Source organism: Phalacrocorax carbo, chromosome Z (genome assembly GCF_963921805.1).
Source record: "Phalacrocorax carbo chromosome Z, bPhaCar2.1, whole genome shotgun sequence".
Lineage (NCBI taxonomy): Eukaryota > Metazoa > Chordata > Aves > Suliformes > Phalacrocoracidae > Phalacrocorax > Phalacrocorax carbo.
This window is the reverse complement of record NC_087548.1, coordinates 11,022,546-11,047,086: the sequence shown is the minus strand read 5'-3', so window position 1 is coordinate 11,047,086 and position 24,541 is coordinate 11,022,546. Positions and strand designations below refer to the sequence as shown.

Sequence of the window (24,541 nt, the reverse complement as noted above, 5' to 3'; positions counted from 1 at the left end):
ACCCTGATGCTGTTCCAAATGCAAAACCACTGCAGGTCACAGGCACTTTAAAACTCACAGTACAGCATTCCTGGGGGACCTCAGAGGCTCTCCCTACTGTCCTGCTGCATTGCAAAGAGCTTTCCTGGCTGACATGTCATTTTCGTATGCCATCTCCATTATCTATCCCTAGTGTGGTCTATGCAGGTGAGTGAAGTACAGCCTATAACCCTTTAGTTTCCTGGAGTATTGTAATATCATGGGTAGGAGAGAGTGTTATCACACCCATTGGCATTACCTTCTTGGAGTGGCAATTAATTCGACAAGAACTGCAATGCCAGCCAAACTAAAGAAAAGTAAGCAAAGAATTTGTCTATGAAAGCAAAACAAACAGAAGAGTTGAAATGCTGGAAGAAGGGAAAAATAAGAGAAATCACTTTGTACTAGTCATCCTAAGGCTGGCCTGCATGGCCACACTTGCTGTGCATCACACAGCTAGCTCAGGACCCATTTCTCTACCTGTCCTGTTGCACTTTTCTTATGCAAACTCCACAGCTTTAAATTGCCCTTCATGGGAGCAAATGCACATCTGAATATTTATCTTCCTTTCATACTTGAACTCAATGTGAATTTCTAGTCAGATTCAAATCTTGCTCCCTTTCTCCACAATGACCTCTTTCATTACTGTCTTGATTAGGAGGCAATTTTCCCTGTGAAATCACTTATACTGAATTGTTGTCATATGGTGAGGCAGGACTCTTGCTCTCCCACATGTACCCACACGTGTGGCTCTTTACAAACTCTGGGTTGAGACTGACAAACAGTGAGTCGAGGGTGATTTGTCTGAGGTCCTCTAACCTAGCTTTTGAGGGCTGCAGTCCTTCATTCATATTCTACAGGGACGTGAGACTGCTTCAGTTACGAAGCTACGAAGCTACAAAGCTGTGTTAAACCTAGATTAGAAACTTCTCTGAGACAGATTGTGTCTTAGATTACCAGTGGTCCTGTATGTTTTGTTGGTAGTGGTGGCCACCTGGACACCATCTGCCACGGACTGCTCATCTCTGTTCCCAGTCTGGCATGGGAAGAGTTGAATGGACCTGTCTGAAACAAATAATTATTTTCTGGCTTATTTTTTAACTAAAACAGTTATATGATCCCTTGTGTGGCCCAACAGAAAGCTGACAAAGCTGAGAGGACTGTACTACAGGAGCTTTGGTCCAAAAAGGTGTCTGGAGATCTGCCCTCCAATCTCCCGCTCCAAGTAGCTGTGCTATCCCCGACTCTTGATCAGGCTGGCTGTGGCTTTGTTTAACTGTGTCTTGAAAAACTCCAGGGATGGAGATATCTCTGGTGATCTGACCCATGGCTGGTCCTCCCTCTCGCCTAAAAAGCTTTCCTTTACCTCCACCCTAAACCTCCCAAACTCCAGTTTGTTGTCCCTTGTTATATCACCGGCCTCTGTTGAGAAAAGCTGGTCTGCACCGTCTTTGTAGTTGCACTTGAAATAGTTGTTGGGTGCTATTAGATCTCTCCTTCAGCCTCCTCTTCACCAGGATAAACTATCCCAGTTCGCTTCGTCTCTGGTTCTTGGACATGTGCTCTGTCTCCTGATCTTGGCAGCCCTCCTCTGTTCCGTCTCCAATTTTCTGATGCCAGTTCCTTTAACTGGCAGCCCGACAGTGGAGACAATAACTCCATTGGCCTGCTTGCCACAACTGTCCTAAGGTTTACCTAGGTATGTGGTTTACCTAATTTGTGATGAGAGTACATTGTTGGTTCATATTAAGCCTGACATTGAGAATATAGTAAGACATCATGGTAAGGTCGGGGTAGGGCAGGAATATCCCTCACCGGTACCTTCAATGATGGTGGATCCTTCCGTACAGACTCAGCAGTGTGCTAACATGGGTGCTTAGTTTGCACACCAAACATTGTTCAGCCCAAAGGACTGTTTTTCAGCTACTTGTGAATAAAAAGCCATAGCAGCAAACACGCACTTAAAGAGATCTAAAAATAAAATAAATCCCAGTTGCTTTGTGAAGAGGGGTGTGATTTAACTCTTCCCTCTGACTTACTCTGCAGCACAGTGTCCCAAAATCATATTAAGAAGCAGTGTGGGAAGCACCATAATTTAAAATGATGTCTGTGTTACTTGTGGTCAGTAAAGATCTCATCAGATATTGCTGAGGATGTTAGCTCTGATACACTGGGAAAGTTCCAACACAGATAATTGCCTCCTGCCTAATTCAATTCATATTTAATAGAGTGGCAGCACTCAAGTGAATGCCCCCAGGCCAGATGAGTGGTGGGAATCAAGAGTGCACAGAAAGAAGATTAAGAAGCAGAGATGGAAATCCATTGATAAACAAATGGGGGAAAAGCCATTCTCCCCTACCCCAGGAAGTGCTGAGCCAATTTCCAGCTCCAAGCTGTGCCAGTCTGAACATATAGAAAGAAACCTTGGGTTGTTCTTCTTCTAGAAGGGTGATGTCATGAGGTATTACATCATGGATGGTGCCATGAGGGATGCCACCATAAAGTCTACAAACCACATCACAAACCTCAAGAATGAGACTCCCATGTTTTCTGAGGCCTTGTTAGTAGGTGTTATATGGACCATGGGCTTGTGCATCCATGTGTCTGCTGCCCCTCCTAGGTAAGAAGGATGGTATTCTGCTGGCCACCACTGGTGGGAGGGCAGCAATACTGTGAGCATACAACACTTCTGTAGTGTGGCTATTGGTGCAGACCCACTGCATTACAGAGCTGACACCATTTACATCCTGTGTCCGTCTTAAAGTATTCAAATGTTATCTGCAGAGAAAAAGCAGAAATACTGCTAGGATAGCTGGAGATAGGCATGTCAGGGGGACAAGAAGATCTGTCCTGTCTTAGGCATGGCTAAGCTGGCACTGCTCCTATATTGCATATTCCTGTATAGTCCTTCCTCACCACACGTTAAGAAAACTGAAATGGGTTGGTTCTGCTGAAGTTCTCCCTTGAAGCACCCTTGCCCTGGCAGAGGCTTGCTCTCTTTGTTCTTCATTCTTTGAGATCATATCAACTATGTTTATTATTTTTCTGAATAAATTGGCAGCCTCGCTGGACTCTGGGTTCCTCTGTTCCAGGTACTGCACGTGCATTTGGTCAGAGCAATTAGATTTGCCAGAGATCCTACAGACCCAGAAAAGTCAAGGTGCAGAGCAAGAGTGCAGCAATAGCTGCTCTATACTGGGTTCCCATCTTTGCTTTTAGCTACTGTGGGTGCTGCATATACAGAGGGATACAGCTTACCTTCTCTTATCTTTGGTGTGAAGAACTGTACCACAACAGTCCCTCCACTGAATAGAAAACTGGAGATCTCCTCAACTTCCTTGCAGTGCTGACATCCTCCCATTTTCTCCCTTGTGAAGGAGCTGGCTTCCTGTTGGTCATTCCTTTCCTCAGTTGATGGGAACACCCTCTTCTTTCCAAAAGTCACGTCTAAGCTGTGCCTTGGGGTTATTCCCAACTTTAAAGCTCAGAGTCAAGTCCTGAAAGTCTGAACATCATCCCACTGCAAAATGCCCCTTCAGATAAGCCCTCAAGCAGAAGAGCTACCTCCTTTCCACCCATGCAGCCCTTGGGTTTCCTTTCCCAGTTTTCTGTTAACAACGAAAGAATAGCTGCTTCTGAATCACAGGTGGTGACCCTGAGCCAGTCAACCGCTGCAGGAAGGTTAGCCCACAGCCTTCAGCTCACCTCTGAGCCTCAAGAGCAGACCTGCTGCACTCTGTGTAAGTACAGGAGGAGGAAACGGAGAGTAGGACCCAAAAAGATTTTTCCGTTTCAATCCAAATTGAATCAATTACTCATCCAACCATGCTTTCCTTGTTATGCACTTCAGGGATATTCTCACTTAAGTGATTTCTGAGTCAGAGTCTTATTTGGACGGTGTTTTGTAATTCAGCTAGCAAGCTGGGGCAGCTCTCCCTGGCAAGCTGGAGGTACTGAAAGGATCTTGGCTTCAATAGATGAAGATAATTTGGGAGATTGGACGAAGGAGAAAGAAGAGCAGGGAGAAAGCTTGTTTCATCCGGTTATGCATACAGAATGTTAAGTAATCACATAACTTGGTAGTAATGATTCATCTTTGTGATGCCTTGTTAAAGTTCTGGGCTGGTTGAGTCTTGCATCCATGCTCCAGGCTCAAATGGGGACAAACGCATCTCTGGCTTTGAGGCCTTGTTAAATTTTGTGTAAGGGATTCAGCTCCTTATTGTAGTGGAAGCAGATGCTTACTCTGGAGGGGTTAGTGTGCCTGGGAGGTGGCTCTCAAAATGGCAGGAGCCGCCCACTGATGGTGGAAGGTATCTGTGAAATAAGGAGAGATATGTGCTTCCAGGCTATGGAAAATGCAGGGCTTTGCCAGCATGCTGCTCTTGGCAAAGTGTGCTCTTGCCAGCTGTAACCTTGGCAGACAGCACATATGAGCCATGAACACACGTCCCTTCTAGCCACATTAATTAGGCAGCCATTTCCTTTGGGGCCAAAGATGCTGTGGATCAGTAGGCACTGGCCTATTGTCCCGGATTTCTGTGTTTTAATCCTGGCTTTGGTTTTATGCAGATTTTCTCCATCCTCCTTCACAGAATCCAGTTCCTCTGTCTGCAGAGGGCTGTGGTTTATTCCTTTACAGTCTGCAAAAGCAAGAAGCAATTTCCTTTGGCTGTGACACTCCGGCTCCAGGGTGGGGAGCAAAAGAAGGAAGAGACTTTTTCCTCTTATTATGAACATCAGTCCAGCAGAGGAGGGGAATCCCTTGTTTTGTGCACATTGTGTTATTGGTGACAAGCTTAAGTATCATATTCTTAGCTTTGAATGTATAGGAAGGCAAATTCTGGGCAGCACAGGAAACAGGAAGGTCTATGAAATCAAAATCACTAGTTTATTCCTGGAATGGGGATGTCATAAGAGTCTATGACATGTTTGAGTTTCCAAGTATTGAGTGACCTCAGTTCAGCCCCATGTGATGAGCAACTAATTTCTTAGCTTCTCTTGCAGGAGGGCCACTCAGTTGTTCTGTCCATGATGGAGGTGTGCCACCATCCCAAAAGATAAACCTGGGACCACGCAAAATATTCCAGCAAAAGAGCCAGGAACTACATGAGTGAGGGAGATGGGACTTGTACTTCCGTAACTCTCAGTACCAGGTCTGCATGCTGCTGGGTCATGTCACAACAAGGATTTGAACCAAAACAGGTTTGAATCCTGAATAAATTTAAATTCAATTAGCCAGGATACATAATACAGACTTTAGGCAGCAGGTATGTTTTCACACATGCCTGACCAAGCATACACACCAGACTGAAGACAGAGTTAGTGTGTGCCTGCCAACACCAGCCAAGCCAAACATGGGCTGCTGCCGCCTTGTCCTCTCTGTCCCTGCCAACTTGGCCACATGGCCTGACCATAGTCCCTCTTAATTACTGGGTGAGTGTTAGATGGATCCATTTCTGGAACTGCCTTGCCAGGGGAGCACAAGAGCAGTGGCAATGGCAGAAGGGGTAAGGAGGAGGAAGTGGAAGAAGAAAGAGGAGGACACACGGAGCAGACAATATGGGAGAAGGAAGAAGAGATCTTGGCTTAACTGGCATGGTGAGATACTATATGGGCTTAGTTCAGTCAGATGATATCTGATTTGAGCTAGAGACAGCATAGTACAGACTGTGCTGGCTCTGATCCAGAACAAACCCTGCCAGGTCAGAGGTAATCCTTGGAATACATTTCTGCCACTACTGTCAACATCTGCTGCGCCAGAACTTTGCTTTATGTGGCTACAGATTCTTTTTCTGGTACTAGGAGCCCTCTTGAACCCTTGGATGCATATGGAGAAGGCACTAGCATCCTGCTTACCCAGCTCCATCCTCAAGAACAACTCAGCTCTGACAGGCCAGTATGGCAGGAAATATTTACTCCTTGGTGCATACAAAAGACAGGTCAATACCTCTATTCCCACAGCTATTTTCCATCTGGTCTATAAATAGCAGGTCAGATGCAAACCCATGTGGAACACAAAAACTATTCCCTTGGCAACAGGCAGTATAACAAGAGATGTGTTTAGATCAGATTAGCTGGATCAACCGTAGCATGACGCCATGTGTCTTGCCTCACTTGTGCATTGCTTTCAGAACAGGAGAGACTTCTTGTCTCTAACCTGCCACAAGGGTTGTCACTGAAATGGGATTGTCATGGGCATTGAATGATCTAAGTACAGGCAGCAGGTCCTCTGCAGTATCGCTTTTGGCAGGGCAGTTATGCTGTCTGTGAGACCATGAGCAAGTCACCTAGCTCTGTGTTCAGGTCTCTTCACTAAATCATTTAGGGCCTGGTGTTGCCTTTTTCTGTGCATACACACAGTGCTGGCTTAATTGGATCTTGTTGCAGTTATATTTCCCTAGGAACCGTGCAAGGCAAAGCACTATCATAACATCTTGTGAATCTGTGGGTTTAATATCTTTGGACCACCCAGTATGGATATTATAAGGCCTCCAGGGATAACATGACTAGCTGGGTTGACAAAGGGAGAGCAGGGGATGTTGTCTATCTTGACTTCAGTAAGTTTCCCATAGCATCCTCATAGACAAGCTAAGGAAGAATGGGTTGGATGAGTGGACAGTGAGGTGGACAGAGAACTGGCTGAACAGCAGAGCTCAGAGGGTCGTGATCAATGGAGCAGGGTCTGATTGGAGGCCCGTAACTAGTGGTGTTCCCCAGGGGTCTGTGCTGGGTCCAGTCCTGTTCAATATATACATCAATGGCCTGAACGAAGGGACAGTGTGTAACCTCAGCAGCTTTGCTGACAATACCAAGCTGGGAGGAGTGGCTGAGACACCAGCAGGCTGTGCTGCCATCCAGTGAGTCCTGGACAGGCTGGAGAGCTGGGCCAAGGGGAACCTCATGAAATTAAACAAGAGCAAGTGCAAGGTCCTGCACCTGGGGAGGAACAACCCCAGGCACCAGCACAGGTTGGGGGTGACCTGCTGGAAAGTGGCTTTGCTGAGAAGGACCTGGGAGTGCTGGTGGGCAGCAAGGTGACCCTGAGCCAGCACTGTGCCCTTGTGGCCAACAAAGCCAACAATATCCTGGGGTGCATTAAAAGGAGTGTGGCTAGCAGGCCATGGGAGGTTATCCTCCCCCACTAGTCCGCCCTAGAGAGACCACATCTGGAGTACTGTGTCCAGTTCTGGGCTCCCCCGTTCAAGAAAGACAGGGAACTACTGGAGAGAGTCCAGCGGAGAGCTACAAAGATGATGAGGGCCCTGGAGCATCTCCCTTATGAGGAAAGGCTGAGACACCTGTGTTTGTCCCGCCTGGAGAAGAGAAGACTGAGGGAGGATCTTATCAATGCTTATAAATATCTGAAGGGTGGGTGTCAGGATGATGGGGCCGGACTCTTTTCAGTGGTGCCCAGCGACAGAACAAGGAGCAATGGGCACAAGTTGGAACATGGGAAGTTCTACTTAAACATGAGGAAAAACTTCTTTCCTGTGAGGGTGCCAGAGCAGTGGCACAGGCTGCCCAGGGAGGCTGTGGAGTCCCTTCCCTGCAGACATTCAAAACCTGCATGGACACAGTCCTGTGCCCCATGATCTGGGTGTCCCTGCTCAAGCAGAGGATTTGGATGAGATGATCTCCAGAGGTCCCTTCCAAACCCTACCATTCTGTGATTCTGTGGTTCTGTGGTTCTGTGATTCTGTGATGCAATGTACAGGCTCCTCAGATGGGATTCAGCTTGCAGGCTAAGACTCATGCATCTGGGTGCCATTTGAAATACCCTGCATCATCTGAAGAATCCTCATGTCGCTGTCAGAGCTGGCACATGAACTACAGCAAACCCATAACAGCAGCTTAGCACAGCATCTTGAAGGGAGCATGTAAAGATACCAACATTTGAGCCCTATCTCAAAGACTCTGTTCGAGTTCCCATACCATCTCCACCACTGTGCTGTCCCCAAAACCGAGCAACCTCCCTTGATCTTCAGCCCCAAAACTGACATGGTTTGGGAGTCCAGGTCTCATTGCTGGGGTGTGCAGAGCCTATGCTTCATCTATTTCTCCATTTGGTCTTGGGAGGTCTGACAGGAAGACCTCTGGCTTCATCTTTGCTTTCATCTTTGCATCCTCTTTGCCTCTGCACATGGAGCTGCATGTGTGAATTTTTCACCACTGATGTCATACTCTTTTCTAGGATGCAACTGTATTCAGACTACTCCTTCAAAGCGCAGATGGGCCCGTAATTAACAGATCACAAAGTAGTGGTGTTTCATGGCAACGTTTTCTGAGCTTTTTGCCCACTTGTATTAAATTGACCTCCTGTGTCTGAGTCAGGCAGACAAGTGGGAATGAGAGAAGAAGCATTTCTTAGTGTTCAGTCTAATCAGAGACAAGTCCTCAGAAATTGCTCCGTGGCCTGATGATCTGAGCTGTCCCCCACAGCACAAGCTCAATTACTGCATCTGCAGTGTTGGGCCACTCAATGGCCTGTCTTTGGCTGGTCTTCACTAATCCTGTTTCATGAACTGCCCAGCAAAAGAGTCATGATGATAATTTCTAACACTGTCCATGGCCACAGCTCCTGAAGTGCCATCATCCTGTGAGGTGTGTGTGACTTCCATGTTGAAGCTCATCTTTTCCTCCAGTGAACATTTCATTTTGCAAGGGAAAATACACCAATATCCTTTGCCCAGGATATGTAACTCCTTTCTCTCAACTATCTGTATCTCCAAGCTGAAGACAGAATCTACCTTCTTCATTGTCTTTTTCCTCATTTGCCTTTGCTCTACACAATTTTAAGGTTTGGTTACATGTCATTAGGAGAGAGACCTGGATGGAGTCTGCCTTACCACTGAGGGGGCTTCTCCAGGAGCTGTAGAAATCCCAATATATTCTGCTTTTCTGACCACTTGCTCAGAGCTCCCCACAGCTTGCTGCAGACTTTCCAGCACAAGAGTTGTCATGGGCATCAGGTAGAAGTCCCATGGGAGAATTGTGTTTCCCATTCATGAAAAAACGTAGAGCTGGTGTATGCTGGAGTAGCATCAGACAGGACAGCTGAGAAGCCAATGTTTTGGAGCCTATTTTAAGAAAGAACTGTATCCCTTCACAGTTGGTCAAAACTTAAAAAAGGACAAAGTGTTAAAACACTCATTTGAAGTAAAACTTAATATCTCTTTTCATCTGAAAGACATTTCTTCCTAGTTTCCTCAGTTTTGTTAATGAAGAGAAAGAATAGAAAGAGCAGTCTTTCCACTAGTTGCATTATTGGCTTGCTCTCATCCAGGCATGGCTCAAGACACATGGGACGTCTGCGCATTGTCAGCAGGTCTTCCCTGGGGTCATGACTTTGAGAAGGTCCTGTCATGGAGATGAGGAGTATTCCTCCCATGGTCTCATAAGGTCCTTCCTGGCAATACGTTCCCTCCTGTAGCCCCAAAATATGCCCTAGAGCCTTTCCCAGGAGGCAGCACCAGCATGCCACAGTTTTGTTTTGTGTCAGCCATGTAAGTAAAGAATGTAATTTTGGCTTTCCTCAAACTGAGATAAAATGAGATGGTTTTATATGATGACTTTATATAGAATTTTTTAAGAACTTGAACTGATTTAAAACAATGCAGAGATCTGGATCCCAGTTTTATTCCTTTCTTTCACTCTATATTCATGCAAAAGTTAAAATGTGAAGGTAACAAAAACTTTCTTGAAAAAAGTTATGTTAGGGAGGGCATTTTGCTATAATATGGAATTGCCTTAGCCCTTTAATAATCTTATAACCCCTGTTTTACTTATCTGCCATTCTTCTCTCACATTTGTTTTTATTTTCATTCTGTAGCCACCTAATTATCATTTCCATACATTTCATATCACTAGCACTGGAATTTCCCATGTCTTATCTGTATGGCATTATTTTTTGTTTACTTACTATACTGCATGATTAAGTTGTTAATTAAAATTCTTTTAATCTGTTTCCATAAAACCTAATATCTCTGGGGCAGGTGCATTAAAATCTTGTGGTTTCCCAGATGATTCCTTGAGGCCTAAAAGACACACAAACCCCATCCATTTATCATTATATCACCCCTATCAGGTATATTTATAATATTCCAGGTTTGAAGATGCTGGACAGACCGATCAAAGACCATGTTTGGGGGGATTTTCTTTGCATCTCTGTCACTGATACATTAAGAAACTTTTTATTGGGTCATATTCTTTTTGTAAAACTTTGGTTTCATGTAAACGAGCGATTTGCAAAAGACCCCAAGACAACTTGTAGCCTAGTTTCCCGACTTGCTGAAGCCAGTTGCTTTTTAGTTGGTGTAGCAAAGCAAAAGCCTGTGTGTGAAAATGCATTTATTATCATATATTATCCTGAAGAGAGCTCCTTGCCAGCATGGTTTTTATCTCCACAACCAGGGTACTTGTTAGGGGGTGAGAAACTCTGGTTCACGTCCTTTTGGGTGAGTAGGTAGGAGCTTGACACCCATGGAAGAGTTCGTCTCTTGCAAGGTTACTCATCTTTTTCTGCTCATTGCTTCTCCCTGGTTCTTTCCAGTCTGCCTAGTTGAGGGCAAACAATGACAAAGTAATTGTTTTCACACATGACTCTGGACACTGGCACCAGCAGCGCCCACTGGTTTCTGACTGCCTGATCACTGGTGTAACCAGATGGGAAGCTGCTGTGTGAGCACCTGCGTGTGGTGCTGGGCAGCACCCTTTGCTCTGGAACCTGGAGATCAGCACAGCACCCCCACACCTAACATGCTTGCAGGTCCTGAACTGGCATCTCCACACAGTGCTGTACCAGCTTGAGCTGAGCTATGGCAGGTGTCTCCATGCTGGGTACCGTGGATGTTTGCTGGGTCTCTCCCCCGCCATTCATTGTTTGCTGTTTCTGGGTATTTATCTGATGTTTGCTGTAATATTTGAACATCCCACAGTATTACAGCTTTTCAAACAGTTGTTTTGCCTGGAGGCCCACCCTACCTTGGGCAATGGATGCATTTCCTCATGAATGCATAAGAAAATACAAGAACAATGAACATGGTTTCTTCAGCTCTTAAAAACAACCAGGCAAACAAAACAACAACTTCTGCTTTCTGAAAGTGACAGTTGACAAGAAAATCTGCCCAAACCAATGCAGGTTTTGAGCAAACATGTTCTTCTTAGTGCTGTGTGACACACTAATCCGGAGCACCTTTATTTTATGATGCTTATCGCACAATGAATAATGTTGGACTAGAAAGTGATGGGAAAGATGAGCAACAATTGGAAAGCTGGGAACATGTCTCTTGGTGCTGCAGGGCATGTCTTTCCAGGCTCTTCCTTATGCAATGTGTCATGCTTCACAATAAGGGACTGGAAAGAGGAAGCAGAAGCTGGCACTGATAGACATACCCCACCTGGGATCATTAGAAATGATGTGCACTTTTGCAACAGAAAATCCTGCGACAGAAGAGAATGGCATTAACGGAATGAGGTCACACATCTCAGAGATGGGATGCCAAAAATTCTAGTGAGGGTTCAGCCAGTTCAAGATCAATTTAAGAATTAATTTTCAATTTAAGAATTAATTTTCAATTTAAGAAAAGCTAGTAAATGAATTTGTCTGGATCTTCAGGCTTCAAAGACCTCCAGTATAAACAGAGCTGCTGCATCTGTGTGGTTGTTCAAAGAAATACCTGCATGCAACTACTTCACACCATTGGGAGGGTTTATAGCCACAGCCTAGCCTTTTGTCTTGGGCCCATTGATAACACATTTATTTTTAATTTTTCTGATTTGGCTGCATCTGCCCATTTCCAAGGCAGGTCTTACTCAGCCGTGACTACTACTTTTCATGATAAGATCTTGTTTCCTGCCGGTGGGACTCCGTTAGTAACTGACTGAATTGGAAGAGAGGGTGGGAAAGTGATAACATCATGTTTTTAAGAATAAATGTAATCAAGGGCAAAAATGAATCTCTTTAGCCATTACACATCTCCTGTTTCCAAGAATCTTGTAGTCTGTTTTAAGAAGGCTTCCTGTGCCCGAGGTGCCCAGATGGGAGCAGTGGATAGCCGGAGGGAAGGAGTGGGTGGGTAAAGGGCTGAATAAATCTTCGTCCTCCAAAATCCCCCAGATCAGCCTAGCACCTGCAATCCATGGACGCCTCATCTCCAGGTTGGTTTTGGCTGGCTCCCTTTTTTTGCCCACAGAGGAAGCTTATAAATACCTGTTCTCTTCATTACTCCCTTCACAAATTCCAGTGTGACACAAAAGGCAACCACTTGTGCCTGCCAGGACTTGGGAGCTTCATCACCAAACCCAGGCTTCAGCCGTATGGAAGTGAAGGCTATTTTATAGAAAGCAGCAAGCCAGAGGGCCATTTAGAAGAAACAGAGACTTTCAGGCACATTAAGTCAGATTACCAGAGACCTGAGGTCAGGCTGGTTCTCCAAGGGACAAGAGCATACACAAATTACTTGAGTGTCCACTTAGAAGTAGTCCCTGAAACGTTGAATTGCTGTTCCATTTTGAGGATCCTAACCACTGCCATTAAAATGCATGGATATTAATATTGTATTAAAAGACTGACCCTCTTCTTATACATTCATTGTCTGTTGACACCAGCCCAAGGCATCATTGGCTTTCTCTTAATGGGCCTGCCTCAGCTGGTAAACTTGGTCTGCCTCAGCTGCCAGCCTGGAACTCTCTTAGCAAACAAACTCTGCTGCTGGCAAATGTTAACTATAGTCACGTGTTTGAGCAAATCATTGAAGTGGAGTTTGAAATACAAATAAGGACTGTGAATATCTAATAAGGACTTTATTTCTACATCATCCACCAGTAGATTAAGTAGTTGCTCTTTTCCTGATTGCTTGAAGATGACGTTGCTGATCACTAATGCCAGAAAAAAGAGATTGTTCGGCATGCTAACATGTATGCAAATCTATCTTCACTCCAAGGTGCCTGAAAAGGAGCTGAATTCCTTGGCAATTATTTCAACTGAAAAGGTACATGCTGGCCAGGGTACGAAAAATTCATCAGTGTTAATGTCATTCTTGCCATAAATGGGGTAAGATCAAAGGTAAAATAAAAAGTCCCTTCAAATGTCTTATCTCTTGAAAAATGTAGTTACATAATTTGATAATAGTAATTTGATTATGTGTATTTTCACTATGGTGTTGCACACATGTGCAATAATATGTTGAATACCATCTTTTTTAGCCACAAAAGAAAACATTTAAGGAGCAGTTTTATGTTTTTACTTTTATATTATTTCCAGACTTCAACTTCTCTTCCCTGGTTCCTAAATCCTTTGTTGACAGTTCTCTCCTTGAGGGACTGACCTGGCTGGAAAATCACCCCTTAAGGTTGTTTTCAGGCAGGGCAGGTCTGGCACTGGCTGGAGGCAGGAGGGAGCCCATGGCTGGGGATGGGAGCAAGGACGGGGCTCAGTGTAGCCAACCTCAGAGCCAGCAGTGGCACCGTGCTGTTGGAGACCCCCTTTACCCTAAGGAAACCCATTGCTATGGCAGCCCCCCATGAAGCTCTGCCTGAGCTCCATTTTTGCGGTGTCGTTCCCCCTTGCTGCATTGCTGGTGCTCCATTAGCAACAGCAGTGTCACTTTCAAAATGACCACACACTATGCATGGAGGAGTCATCATGGGAAATTAATGTGTCAATTAGCACCCTATTACAGGCACACTGCTCTTCCAGGCAATTTCCTTGCTGACAAACCCTTAGGACTGTGAGCTCCCATGTAGGCAGCAGGGATGGCTTTGCTCCTTTGAACTGAGTGCCATCAGCCCTCTCTCCCAAGATGCTGTTTCTAGCACTGAGCCCAAATCAGCAATAGGTGGGGAGACACAATAAATCCCTTCCCTCTCTGGCCCGTGGTTAGGAGGTGAAGTGCTGCAGGGGAGACACAGCTGAGGGAATGCCTTGTGGGCTGTTGGGAAGATCCTAATCAGGACTGGCAATTAAATCTATACTGACCTCCCACCACCTGGTTTATTAATTTGTGCAGTCACAGCTGAGACAAATGACTATCAAAAGCTTCTTCAGTCTGTAGCCAGCAAGCAGTGAGACTCCTCCTGCTCTTACCCTTTAGGACAGATGTACTAATCCCTATATGGTGGGGTTAGGTTTGCTGTCTTATGTTTCCTTGGCTGGTTAATCAGATTGGCAGGTTTTGCTAATCTCTGTTCTGTAGAGTAAGGAATCAGCTCAGAAAATGGGTGGGTTTGATGCTTCTTCTATAGCTTTGGATGACTGTGAAGTGCATGACTTCACTGTTGAAATGTCCCAACATGTTGTGGTTCTATCCTCTTGCACCATGGGTGAAGGGAGATACCTTTGCTCCATTGCTCCCACAGAAGCCGTGCCTGGGCTTTTGGGTCACTGTTAGACTTGCCTCTCTTACTGGTGGTGTTAGAGCTGCTGGGGTCATGTGAGGTCCTGCAGCCACAGGCAGCCCCATGTTAGTGTAGCTCAAATGTTACCCTACCGAGGCTTAAGAGTCAGGACTGTCCTCTAACAAAAGAAGAAAAAGAAGCACACTGGGGTTAAAGATGGCTATTATGGGCACGATGGCCCCTAATTCCCAGTTTGGAGCTGTGTCCTGGTGTTGTGGATAGAGTGAGGGACAGTTCTGTTGCTGCCACCAGCCTGGGTGACCCCCTGGATGCAGCTGAGCTCCCAGGCCATGCAAGGACCTTGTGCACAGGGCTTCAGCCTGACACAGTGACAGCATCTGACCATATCATCCATGACCTGGAACATGCACATGACCTATCCTTCTTCAGGTCTCTGCTTTGATTTGAGCCTCACCTGACCCCCCTCTCTGCTCAGCTACAAAAAGTGGCTGCCCACACAATGGGGGCTGCTCTGCTCCTCTCCAGCCACCCCAACGCCACTGAGCTGCTGTGGCAGCTGGTGGATGGCTGACCTTACCTAAGAGATGTTCCTCCCTAGAACAGGCTGCAGGCTGAAGTACCCATGCTTTGCTAGAGGTAAGAGCCTGAGGAAAAAAAAACACCAAACAAACCAACAACCCCTCAAAAAAACCCCAAAACAGTGGTTGTAAGCCGAAGCCTGAGAAAGAACAGAGCAAACATGTGTGATACTCCTGTCTCTGTACTACTCTGATAGCCTCAGCTAATTCAGTGTTGGAGCTTTCTGAGTCACATGTGGTTTCATAGAGTTCATGTTCCCTAGTGAATCTCAGATAAATATGACCAGTTCCTCAAAGGGGGTCTGCAGACCAGATTATATGCAAAGGAAGCATTTAGTGAGACACATTAATTGGATTTAGATTGCTAATGTGAGCTGTGCCCCTCAAGCTGAGCTGTTGTATCCCCAAGTCCCCTGCCTGGGTTCTTGTTTTTGTCTGCTGCTGTACAAAGTACTTCTCTGGCTTCCCAGCTGCTGGAAGGGGAGCCTTTTTCATGGTACTGCCATCCCTTGGAGCTGCAGTAACTGCAAGGGATGAGGGCTGGCAGCCACAGTGCACTTGCCTGGGTCCAGGGCTGTGTCGGCTTCACTCTCGACCCAGGCACACACTGTCCTTCTGGCTTGTTCTCAAGTGTTTCATCACAGGAACAAGACGCTCAGCCCAGCCCTAACTGATCTCACCATTGAGGGTTTATCCTTAGTTCTGATCTCGCTTCTTTCTTAAAGCTGTCACTGTCATTATCCCTTGAGCATATCCTTCCTTTTCAACCCCAGTTAGGTTTGCATAAGACTTTTCCTCAGCATCTCCTACACAAGCTGTGCACCCCCAGCCCCTTCTACATTTTCCTTTCTCTGTCTCACCTTTGTCACTTTTCTTACTTTTTACAGAGCTTTCTGACCTGGGTTCTTCAGCTGTGATGTAAACCACGTAGCTTCATGCTTTGTGTTTAGGCATCTTTATGTTTGGGCTCTTAGGACAAGAGGAAACAGCCTCAGGTTGCACAAGGGGAGGTTTAGATTAGATATTAGGAAAGGGTTGTCAAGCATTGGAACAGGCTGCCCAGGGAAGCAACTGAGTCACCATCCCTGGAGCTATTGAAAAGCTGTGTAGATGTGGCACTTAAGGACATGGTTTAGTGGTGGACTTGCAGTGTTAGGTTAATAGTTGGACTTGATGATCTTAAGGGTCTCCTCCAACCTAAATGATTTTATGATTCTGTGAAAGCCACTGGCATTTTCTGCCACAAAGCTGTGTGACAAATTCATGTATAACTTTTGTCCATGCTTTAGCTAGACAGGCATCTTTCTTTTGCTGACATTTTTCTTTTGAACATATCACCTTCTTCTCACCTTCCTGCCAAAGCTATTTTCAGGTTTGGATTTCTAACCTTTCTTGCCTCACAAATTTCTCTGACATCCCCAGCCTCTGCCTCACCTTCCTGTAGACTGTGACTGTCATATTATCACCCTCCTCTGCTTCTGGAAACATGGACGTGCTGCAGAAGACAGGTGCTTTGCGTACACCATGAAATTAAAATAGAGGAACCAATTTAGAAAGGATCTTGAGAGACAGAGCATCTAATCCATCTCTCAGCCCTGGAGCAGGATCCTATCACATAATTCCCTAATAATTATTTGTCTAGCCTGTTTTTCCAAGCCACCCAGGATGGAAGATCCACACCTGCCTAGGCAATCAGCTTAATTAACGTCATTGTTAGAAAATTCCCCCAATGCCTAACAGAAGCCTCCTGTGATGGCTTTTCCTATCCAGCTCCTGTCTTTCCAGATAGATGTGATATGACTGGGTGTTCCCTGAGCACCTTTATTGTTTCCACCTTTTCTCATAAGTCTTATTTTCCAGGACTCTTATTGCTGCAGATTGTGGCTCCTCCTTGCTACGCTTGGTTTCATCTCTAAAAATGCACATGAAAAGGCTGCAGCTTCACACCCTCCCTCCACAAGAGGTGGGAAACAGGTGAGTTCAATAGAATTCAGTGGGGCTAGTGCAGTCATGTCATTCAGGGAAAATCCCCCAGGCACTTCAGTAATCGTCTTAAATGAAAGGGCATGAAATTAAAATCACCAGAGATAACCACATCCACCCTTCTCCCTATCTGTATCTGCAGACCCACATGTGGTTAAATGGCAGGATCACCCTGATCTGAGTACCCCAGCCTGCCTGGGGACAGTCTGAGGTTTAAGACCAACAAAGAATTAAGTTCAGTCCTGGACTGTCTGCAGTCAGAAGTTTGATTTCATTATAATATGTCTATGGTGGCATGAGACCATTTCTGAGCTAAAAAAGAAATTCAAGATGACGATATATTGTTCTCCCCTGTCTTCTTGTGATACCAGATTTATGGATGTTGGGCGACCTTGGTTTTTATCTGGTGTGATTGCACTAATTTCCATTCTCATAGCGTTGTGGGCTTAGCTACGAAGAGGTCCCACTGGACTACTCAATTTATTTGGAAATGCCATAAGACCACTTTTGCTCTGAAGAGGTTAGTCCCAAATGGGAAAAACAGACAGTAAGGTGGGAGAAAGAAACCGAAAAAATCAATACAAATAAGTGAGAGCAAACGTCAATGAGATCTGTGATTTTTCTCTATGGATTTGGAGGAAGCCTTTGGCAGAGTTGGGAACAGCACTTAGCTCATTTGCACATCAGTAGGAAACCCCAGCAGTGAAAGGCTCTCTGCTTTTCACCAAACACCTAGCTCTATCAGCTCCAGGGTGAGACTCCCTCCCTAGCAGACCAGATTTCCCTGCTACGTGATACGTCGCCAGAGGCAGCCCTTGTCCTGGGCTAGAGCTGTCCTGGGCAGTGGGATGGGTGAGCCTGGGAAGATCTTTGCACCTCATTTTTGTGATTCGTTACCTCTCTGTATCTGTGGTCTACATGCCTCTGTTGTGGAGGTCTTGTTTGGGTTGCCCTTGAATCTGGAGGCCAGATGAACCTAGCACCTCTGCTGTGGTACACAGCAAAAAGTCCACCTGGAGCAATATCTTGCCCAAGGAGCTGATACTGCAGGTGATAAGGTGCACAAGGGCATTTCAGTTCTTCATTGCTGCAAATGCAAAAAGTCCCAGAGAACCATAAACTAACTGGTTCTGTCTGATCTGGGGCAGGGCAGGAATAAAGAGGCGATATTCAGGGTAGGGAACGGTTTCAGTGAGGCAGCATATCCTGATAAAACCTGTACACTGGGCAGGCAACCTTTGGGCCAATGGCAAGTTGGTCACTGCTGCTTGGCATTAGCTCATCATGAGATCTCAGTGCATGGAAAACCTGTTATACCATTACCTAAGCTGTGACCAGGCTGTCTCATAGCCACATTGATGCTTTCTCCCTGCTGGCTGGTTTGATTTAAAGCCAGAGGTACAATAGAAGACTTTCTTATCAACTTCCAAGTGTTTGTATCAAAACCCACAAGCTGGAGGACGGGCTTTGCAAATTGGACATATGCAACCCCAGGAATCCTTGACTGAGCTGGCTCCAAGGTGTGCATTGGCAGGATTTTTTTGCAAACAGAAGCTGCATGCCAGCTTGGAGAGGAAGGTCGCTGCTTTGCTGCTGTACTTAGGGTGTGAAAACTCCTGACGGTCTGATGGGAAGGGAGATGGGAAACCAGCCAGCAAAAACTTAGCCACGAGGAAAATTCCTGGCTGGCCCTTGCTACATTTTGCTTCTTTGGGCCTAATGGTGAGACCACAACAGGGCTGTTCAAATGGTTTCTTCTCTGTCAATCATATGTATGGCACAGGCTGAATATTGTTCAAACAGAATCTGCACTGGTGACGTACCTGATAGACCTCAGGCAAGACAGCCTTTCCCCACAGGCTGCATACTCTACACCAGGGAAAGACAAACAGCATTCCTCATGTGGAGGAAAAGTCAGAACTTGTGCTTTAAATGAAAAAACAAACACTGGTGCTAGTGCTCTGCAGTATCTATATTCTTAAAAGCACTTCCCCCACCACCACTTCCCCAAAACACCCTATTTCCCTCCAGTTTATAAAGCCCTTGTGGCACACAGTGCTGTGTTCAGCAAGACTTGGCAGCTCCCTGTGCTTACATCCCATCAGCATGAAAGTTTCCCTTGGCCTCAGCTTCTTCCTGGCTTTCCTGGACCCAGGTGAGTTTTCCGCTGTGACCTGCGGGGCTGCGAGACATGGAAGTGGTCTGGGAATGAGTGCTCCGCATATGGGGCTCTTCCTGTTGTTCGAGCCATAGGAACCCCTAATCCAGGGGGGTCTGCATTGCAGAAGAGTGACCAGTCTCAGGGGATCTTTGGTGCTATGAGCCAACGTGCAGATGAAGATGTAGGCATTTACAATGTGAACTGGCTGCCTAAGCTCCCACTGTGGTCACTAGTGATCTAGCTCGGACATTCACAGGAGTGATTGAGGTTACACTGGGGCAGACAGAATGAGTCTCCAGCCACAAGCGTAGGGGCTCATTTATTTTGCCCGTGTCCAGGGGTGCGTGACATTTTAGATATTATATGTCATCTCAGCTGTCTTCAGTGCTGCTCTGGAAGAGCACTGGTGTCTTGAGGTCTTGTGCCATACCTGCCACCCCATGTAGATGTCAAGCCACTGCAAGGTGCCTTAAATGGAACCTGGGTTTAGGGAACTGACACATACCCTGGACCTCTTAATCTACATGCTGGACTCTTGGGTCCCAATGAGTGTGTATCAGGGAAGATGTGCTGTTTGTCCTCTGTTGATGAACTCTTTATTCCTTTCTAAGTGTTTCCTGCTGACTGCCTGATATTCTGGTCTGCTTAAGATGTTCCATCAGGCTGTTGGTAAAGTGGTTTCCCCTAATTCCTACAGAGATATGCCATTCCCCAGTTTGTATGTAGCACAGTCAATACCTGCTTGGCAGGCTCTTGATTCCCAGACCTGTAGGTGCCACTGTTCACTGCAAAGAGAGGATTTGGGGCCTGGGAATTTAGGGACACCTGAATGTCTGCCAGGATGGAAGGGTTTGTGGGGTTGCTTTCCTTAGCAACCTCAGGAAAACCAAGCAAGCTTCATTGTATAGGAGAAAAGGGAAGCTGGCTGGGTATCGGGGGTTGAAATGTAAAATGCAGTCCCAAAATGGCTTCCTCTCACTTACCCAAGTTCAAGTTCATACTAGAATAAATAATAATAGAAGTAAGAAAAAAGAACCCACAAACTGAGTAATGAAACAGTGAAAAAAAGGGAAGAGGAGTTTGGAAAATGCTGATAAAATACTGAAGCAAAATGTTGATGAAAGCGGAAGTGAAATCCCTCATGATTGCTACCCAAAAATGTGTCCTCCTCCTTTCCCCAGGGACCTCCCTTCAGTGTGAGGTTTGTCACAGCATAGGAAAAAGCTGCTCTGGCCCCATGAAAACCTGTACTGGTGGTGAAGATACCTGTGGCATCATTCTGCATGAGGTCATGATAGGTAGGTGAGACATCCACTATGGCTGTGTGCCAGCATGGCTTTTGGAGTGGAGCTGGGTGACATGTCTGTCTCCCCACTTCTGTCACTGGCCTCGTGGTGAGTCCTTTGATAAGCTGTTCCTTTTCACCAACAGAAGACCCAGATATCAGGATGGTCTGGGATGGGAAAAGCTCTCTATTTCTCTGTCTTGAGCAGCAGTTTGCTGCTGGGAGGGCTTGGTTCTTAGTTGTGGATGGGAGGACCTAGGCAGCCTACTGGGAAGACACAGGCTTTTAGTTCTGGCTAAGGTGAGTCATTGGGTTGAGAGGCTGAACTGTGGGGTAGACAAGGTTGCTGACATCTAGCAGTGAGGATGCACTGGCCATGGGTGGAGGGAGAAAATGGCCTGCATCTGACTCCCTTCCTTGAACAGGGAAGGGGGCAGCCTGGTGATATCACCAGGACGGAGCTATCACCATGTTCCCATGGTTGATAAGCCAAAGATGAGTGCTGAGCCCTGACACACCAGCACACTTGGCTGTGTTAGTGGCACAGACTCAGTCATTGCCCAGCTTCAGTAATATGACTGGTGGCTTTTAGACAGGAGCTAATCTCATATCATGCCAGCTTTGGTGCGGGCAGCTCCCGTGCATGTCAGGATGCTTGTGGCTGTAGTAGACTGTGTGCTCTGCTGACTGTGCATGAAGAAGTGTGGGCTGTGGGTCAGAGGCACGTGGGTCACCCCATAAGCTCTGTGGCTGAGGCATTCTGGCTAAGGTGGACATCTGCAACAAGGCCTGCTGGCTGTGAGAAGTTGTGCTCTCCTCCCTTTAAGCACAACGTGGAGAAGGAGAAATTCCTCACTAGTGTCTCAGATGTGATGGCACCCTTGTTCCTCTGAGTGGATCACCAGCATCACTGGTGCTGCTTTTGGGGTGGTTCCACTGTCTCTAGACTCTTCTCAGGCCCCAGGATGGCTGCTTAGCCGTTGCAGCTGTAGGAACTAATGGGGGGGAAGGGAGTTACCTTATGGTTAATGACTTGGTGATGCTTTCCACTTTGTTGCAGGGGGGATGGCAATCCCTTCGTCCATCAAGTCCTGCCTGCCATCCAGCATTTGCCAGCTTGGCCCTATCACCATGAACTATGGGAAGGTGAAAGCAAGGAGCCATATGGCTTGCTGCACGGGTGATGACTGTCGAACAATCTCTGTCTCATGTAAGCTCCCATTTTCCATACACCCCAACCCCTCTCTGTCTGCCCCAACTTGAGGTGAGGCATTCCAGGCTAAGCCATCACGTGGCTCATTCCTCTCCTTCCCTTGTTAAAGCCAATTACAACTCATTCCTTTCCTTCCAGTGCCACCAGATGACAGTGTGCCCAATGGATATCAGTGTCCTGCCTGCTACAGTGTGGACTCCTTTCAGTGTGGTAACGAAATAGTAAACTGCACTGGATTGGAAACCCAGTGCATTGACCTTGCTGGATTAATGAATTCTGGTAACCGCCTTTTATTTGGGGCTGTCTTTCATCTTTTTGGTTAAATGGGTGAAACCAGTCTAAGATGAAGCATCATAGAGAAATACAAATGGCAAAAAATATGAAGGAAAAAAGGAGGAAGAGACACGGAACTGAAAAGGAACATGTTTAAAGCTAGTAAAAGTGATGGGGTGGTTTTTTCTTCCTCCTTCCCCAACATACATGGATAACTGTTGGGATTCCTCAGCATGGCAGAACTAAGGTCAAGAGCAGAAGTGGACTCCTGAAGCAATCTGATACATGCACATGTGATAAATCTGATCAAGACCCTAAATCTGCTGGCCCTAGATAGGATGCATGAAGATGAATCCAGATCTAAGCTGGTTGCCTATTTAGTGGAGATTCAGGTGAAACTAATACAGAGCCATTAGCTTTCTCATTATGTGATGTTGGCCTCTGGGAACAAGACACTGTTTGTTGTAGTGGTGCCTCTGCTCCTAGAGAGCCAGGGACAGGTCCATCCCCATGAACACTGCAGCTGAGCCTTTGGCATACTCAAAGATCTTCCTTGTGGGGCAACTCCAGCCCCTGAATTGCTGGGGTCACCAGCAGCACATAACACTCTCCTGCAGAAATCTTTTTCCCACTTGAGGAGCTGTAATTAGAGAGAGGAAAGTATGCAGCAAGCTCCCTGGGCACTCCCCTTTCCTCCCTTGCCACAGGTAAAAAAGGCTTCTATGTTTAATGGCAGTCCCACCTGTGCTCCAGCAGGCAGGAAAAATAGTGTGGAAACTAAGGGCAGTGGCACCTGCTGTAGAAGCAGACTGGAAAAAAATTTATCTTGTGTATGGTTACGGATGAAGTTTCTCTGAGTTAATAATAATGCCAGGTGATGATATGATGCCTGAAGGTTTTTGCCATACACTTCATAGATGTGTTCTCCAAACCCTGCATTAGATAAGGTGTTTCACACAGACAACATGAAGGAAAACAAGCATTTTCTTAATCACAGCAATGGAAATAGAGTGGTGCAATTAATTCAGTGTATTGCTGAAATGAAACAATGTTCCTAACTTGTCTTGACTTGCTGATTGGCCACTGTAAATAGAGGAGACCTGTGCAGTGTGATGAGCTGTGCAGAGGAAACAACAGTGTAGGGTGCAAAGGAAGATGAGGAACTACGTTATTTTTATTTGAGATGAGAATGTCCATCAGAATATTGCAGAACTCCATAGTAGATGCAGCAGAGAAACATGAGCAGTGTGAGCAAAAGCATGCAATGAAAGCAAGAATATCTGAATGGAGAGTTCGGCACCCAGCACTTTCTCAGGTAGATGCTCAAGTGTTGGTAAATGACAAGTTCAAGTTTCAGGCTCTCCCTCAGTGGGCATGTGAGCAGTGTTTCTCTGTTGGTTTGGCTAAATCCTGTAAGGCCTTAGAGAATGGTGTTATCTGAATAAATGGCTCAGCCTTTAATGTCTTTGAGAATTCTTACCCCCGTGTCAAATTTGGCTGAGAGAGAGTCATTTATCCCATTCAAATGTCATGAGAGCGTCAGAGAGAGAAGGCAATGAACACCTGGAGTACTGACACATAGCTCTTGTTTCTTTAGGAAGCTAGGCAGGTTTGAACAGAAGAAAATTAAATGAGAGAAAGAAAACTATTTAAAAGCTTTTTAATGTTTAAGTTTAAAATGTTTAGATTTAAAAAAAAATAATCTTCATTCAGTAGAAAGAAAGAAAGAAAAGACAAACCCTAAACCCTCTGTACTTCAAGTCAACCAAGGTGGCCTTGCTGCTTCTTCAAATTCATTCAGAAGATGGGAAGAGATGGGGATGGGTTGGTGGGTTTGGAGCCAACTGGACATAAGGAATGGGCAGTTCTTGGGGTTGAAATGGGGACCTCACTGGCCAGAGAGGGAATAGCTATGGAGGCTGGTTCCCCTGATGCATGACATATACTTCTTCTCCTGTGTAGGTGGACTGTCTCTAAAAGCTTCTATGAAGGGTTGCACCACCATTTCTGAATGCAGTATTGTAGGAGATGGAAAAAACAATCTGGGGATGATGGACATAAAGTTAAAGCGGTTCCAATGCAAGCCAGCTTCTGCTTTGGCCAGAGTGAGTTCTGGGTTTATCCCTGAAGACACCCTCTTCCTCTCTGTCCTGTCAGGATTCATCCTAGGGAAGGTATTTTTCTGACTCTCTAGTACTGGGTTAAACAAAGCCCACGACAAACTCCAGCAGTGGTTTGCACCAAGACCCATTTGCTGTGGCTTCTCATGTGTGGGGAGTTTGGTTTCACATTAGCTCTTCTTTTATAATTTCACACAATAAAGACAGTATTTACACTTCTTTTGCTTCCTTATTGATTTAATCTGATTTAAAGCTTCATAGGTTCAATTGTGGTTGGTTTCATGTTACGTTCTCTGCGTGCTTTGCCCACACTGGGACCAGGAAAGACTGCACAAGGTACCATGCACTGCACAGGCAACAGGAGCACTCGAGACAGCCTTAAAGTCTACATCCACTACTGCAGAGTTAGTGATAAGTATCAAAACCACTTTTCCAGGCTCTGAAAAGGACTGGAGGTGAGTTCTTGAGAGGTTCACTCTGATTAGAGAGGTAGCTTGCCCCTTTTTCCCTCCCTTGTATCCTACTTGCCCATGGCAGGAGGAGTCCCTCAGC

General features: G+C 45.9%; 1 protein-coding gene across 1 annotated transcript; it reads left to right on the top strand.

Moving 5' to 3' along the window:
* Window positions 1-18,973: 18,973 nt before the first annotated feature.
* LOC104048074 (phospholipase A2 inhibitor gamma subunit B) lies at window positions 18,974-24,207 on the top strand. The gene is made up of 5 exons (XM_009508484.2): window positions 18,974-19,092; window positions 20,280-20,396; window positions 21,444-21,593; window positions 21,735-21,875; window positions 23,832-24,207. The coding sequence occupies exons 1-5, from the start codon at window positions 19,044-19,046 to the stop codon at window positions 24,053-24,055; spliced, it is 681 nt and encodes a 226-aa protein (XP_009506779.2). The 5' UTR covers window positions 18,974-19,043; the 3' UTR covers window positions 24,056-24,207.
* Window positions 24,208-24,541: the final 334 nt, after the last annotated feature.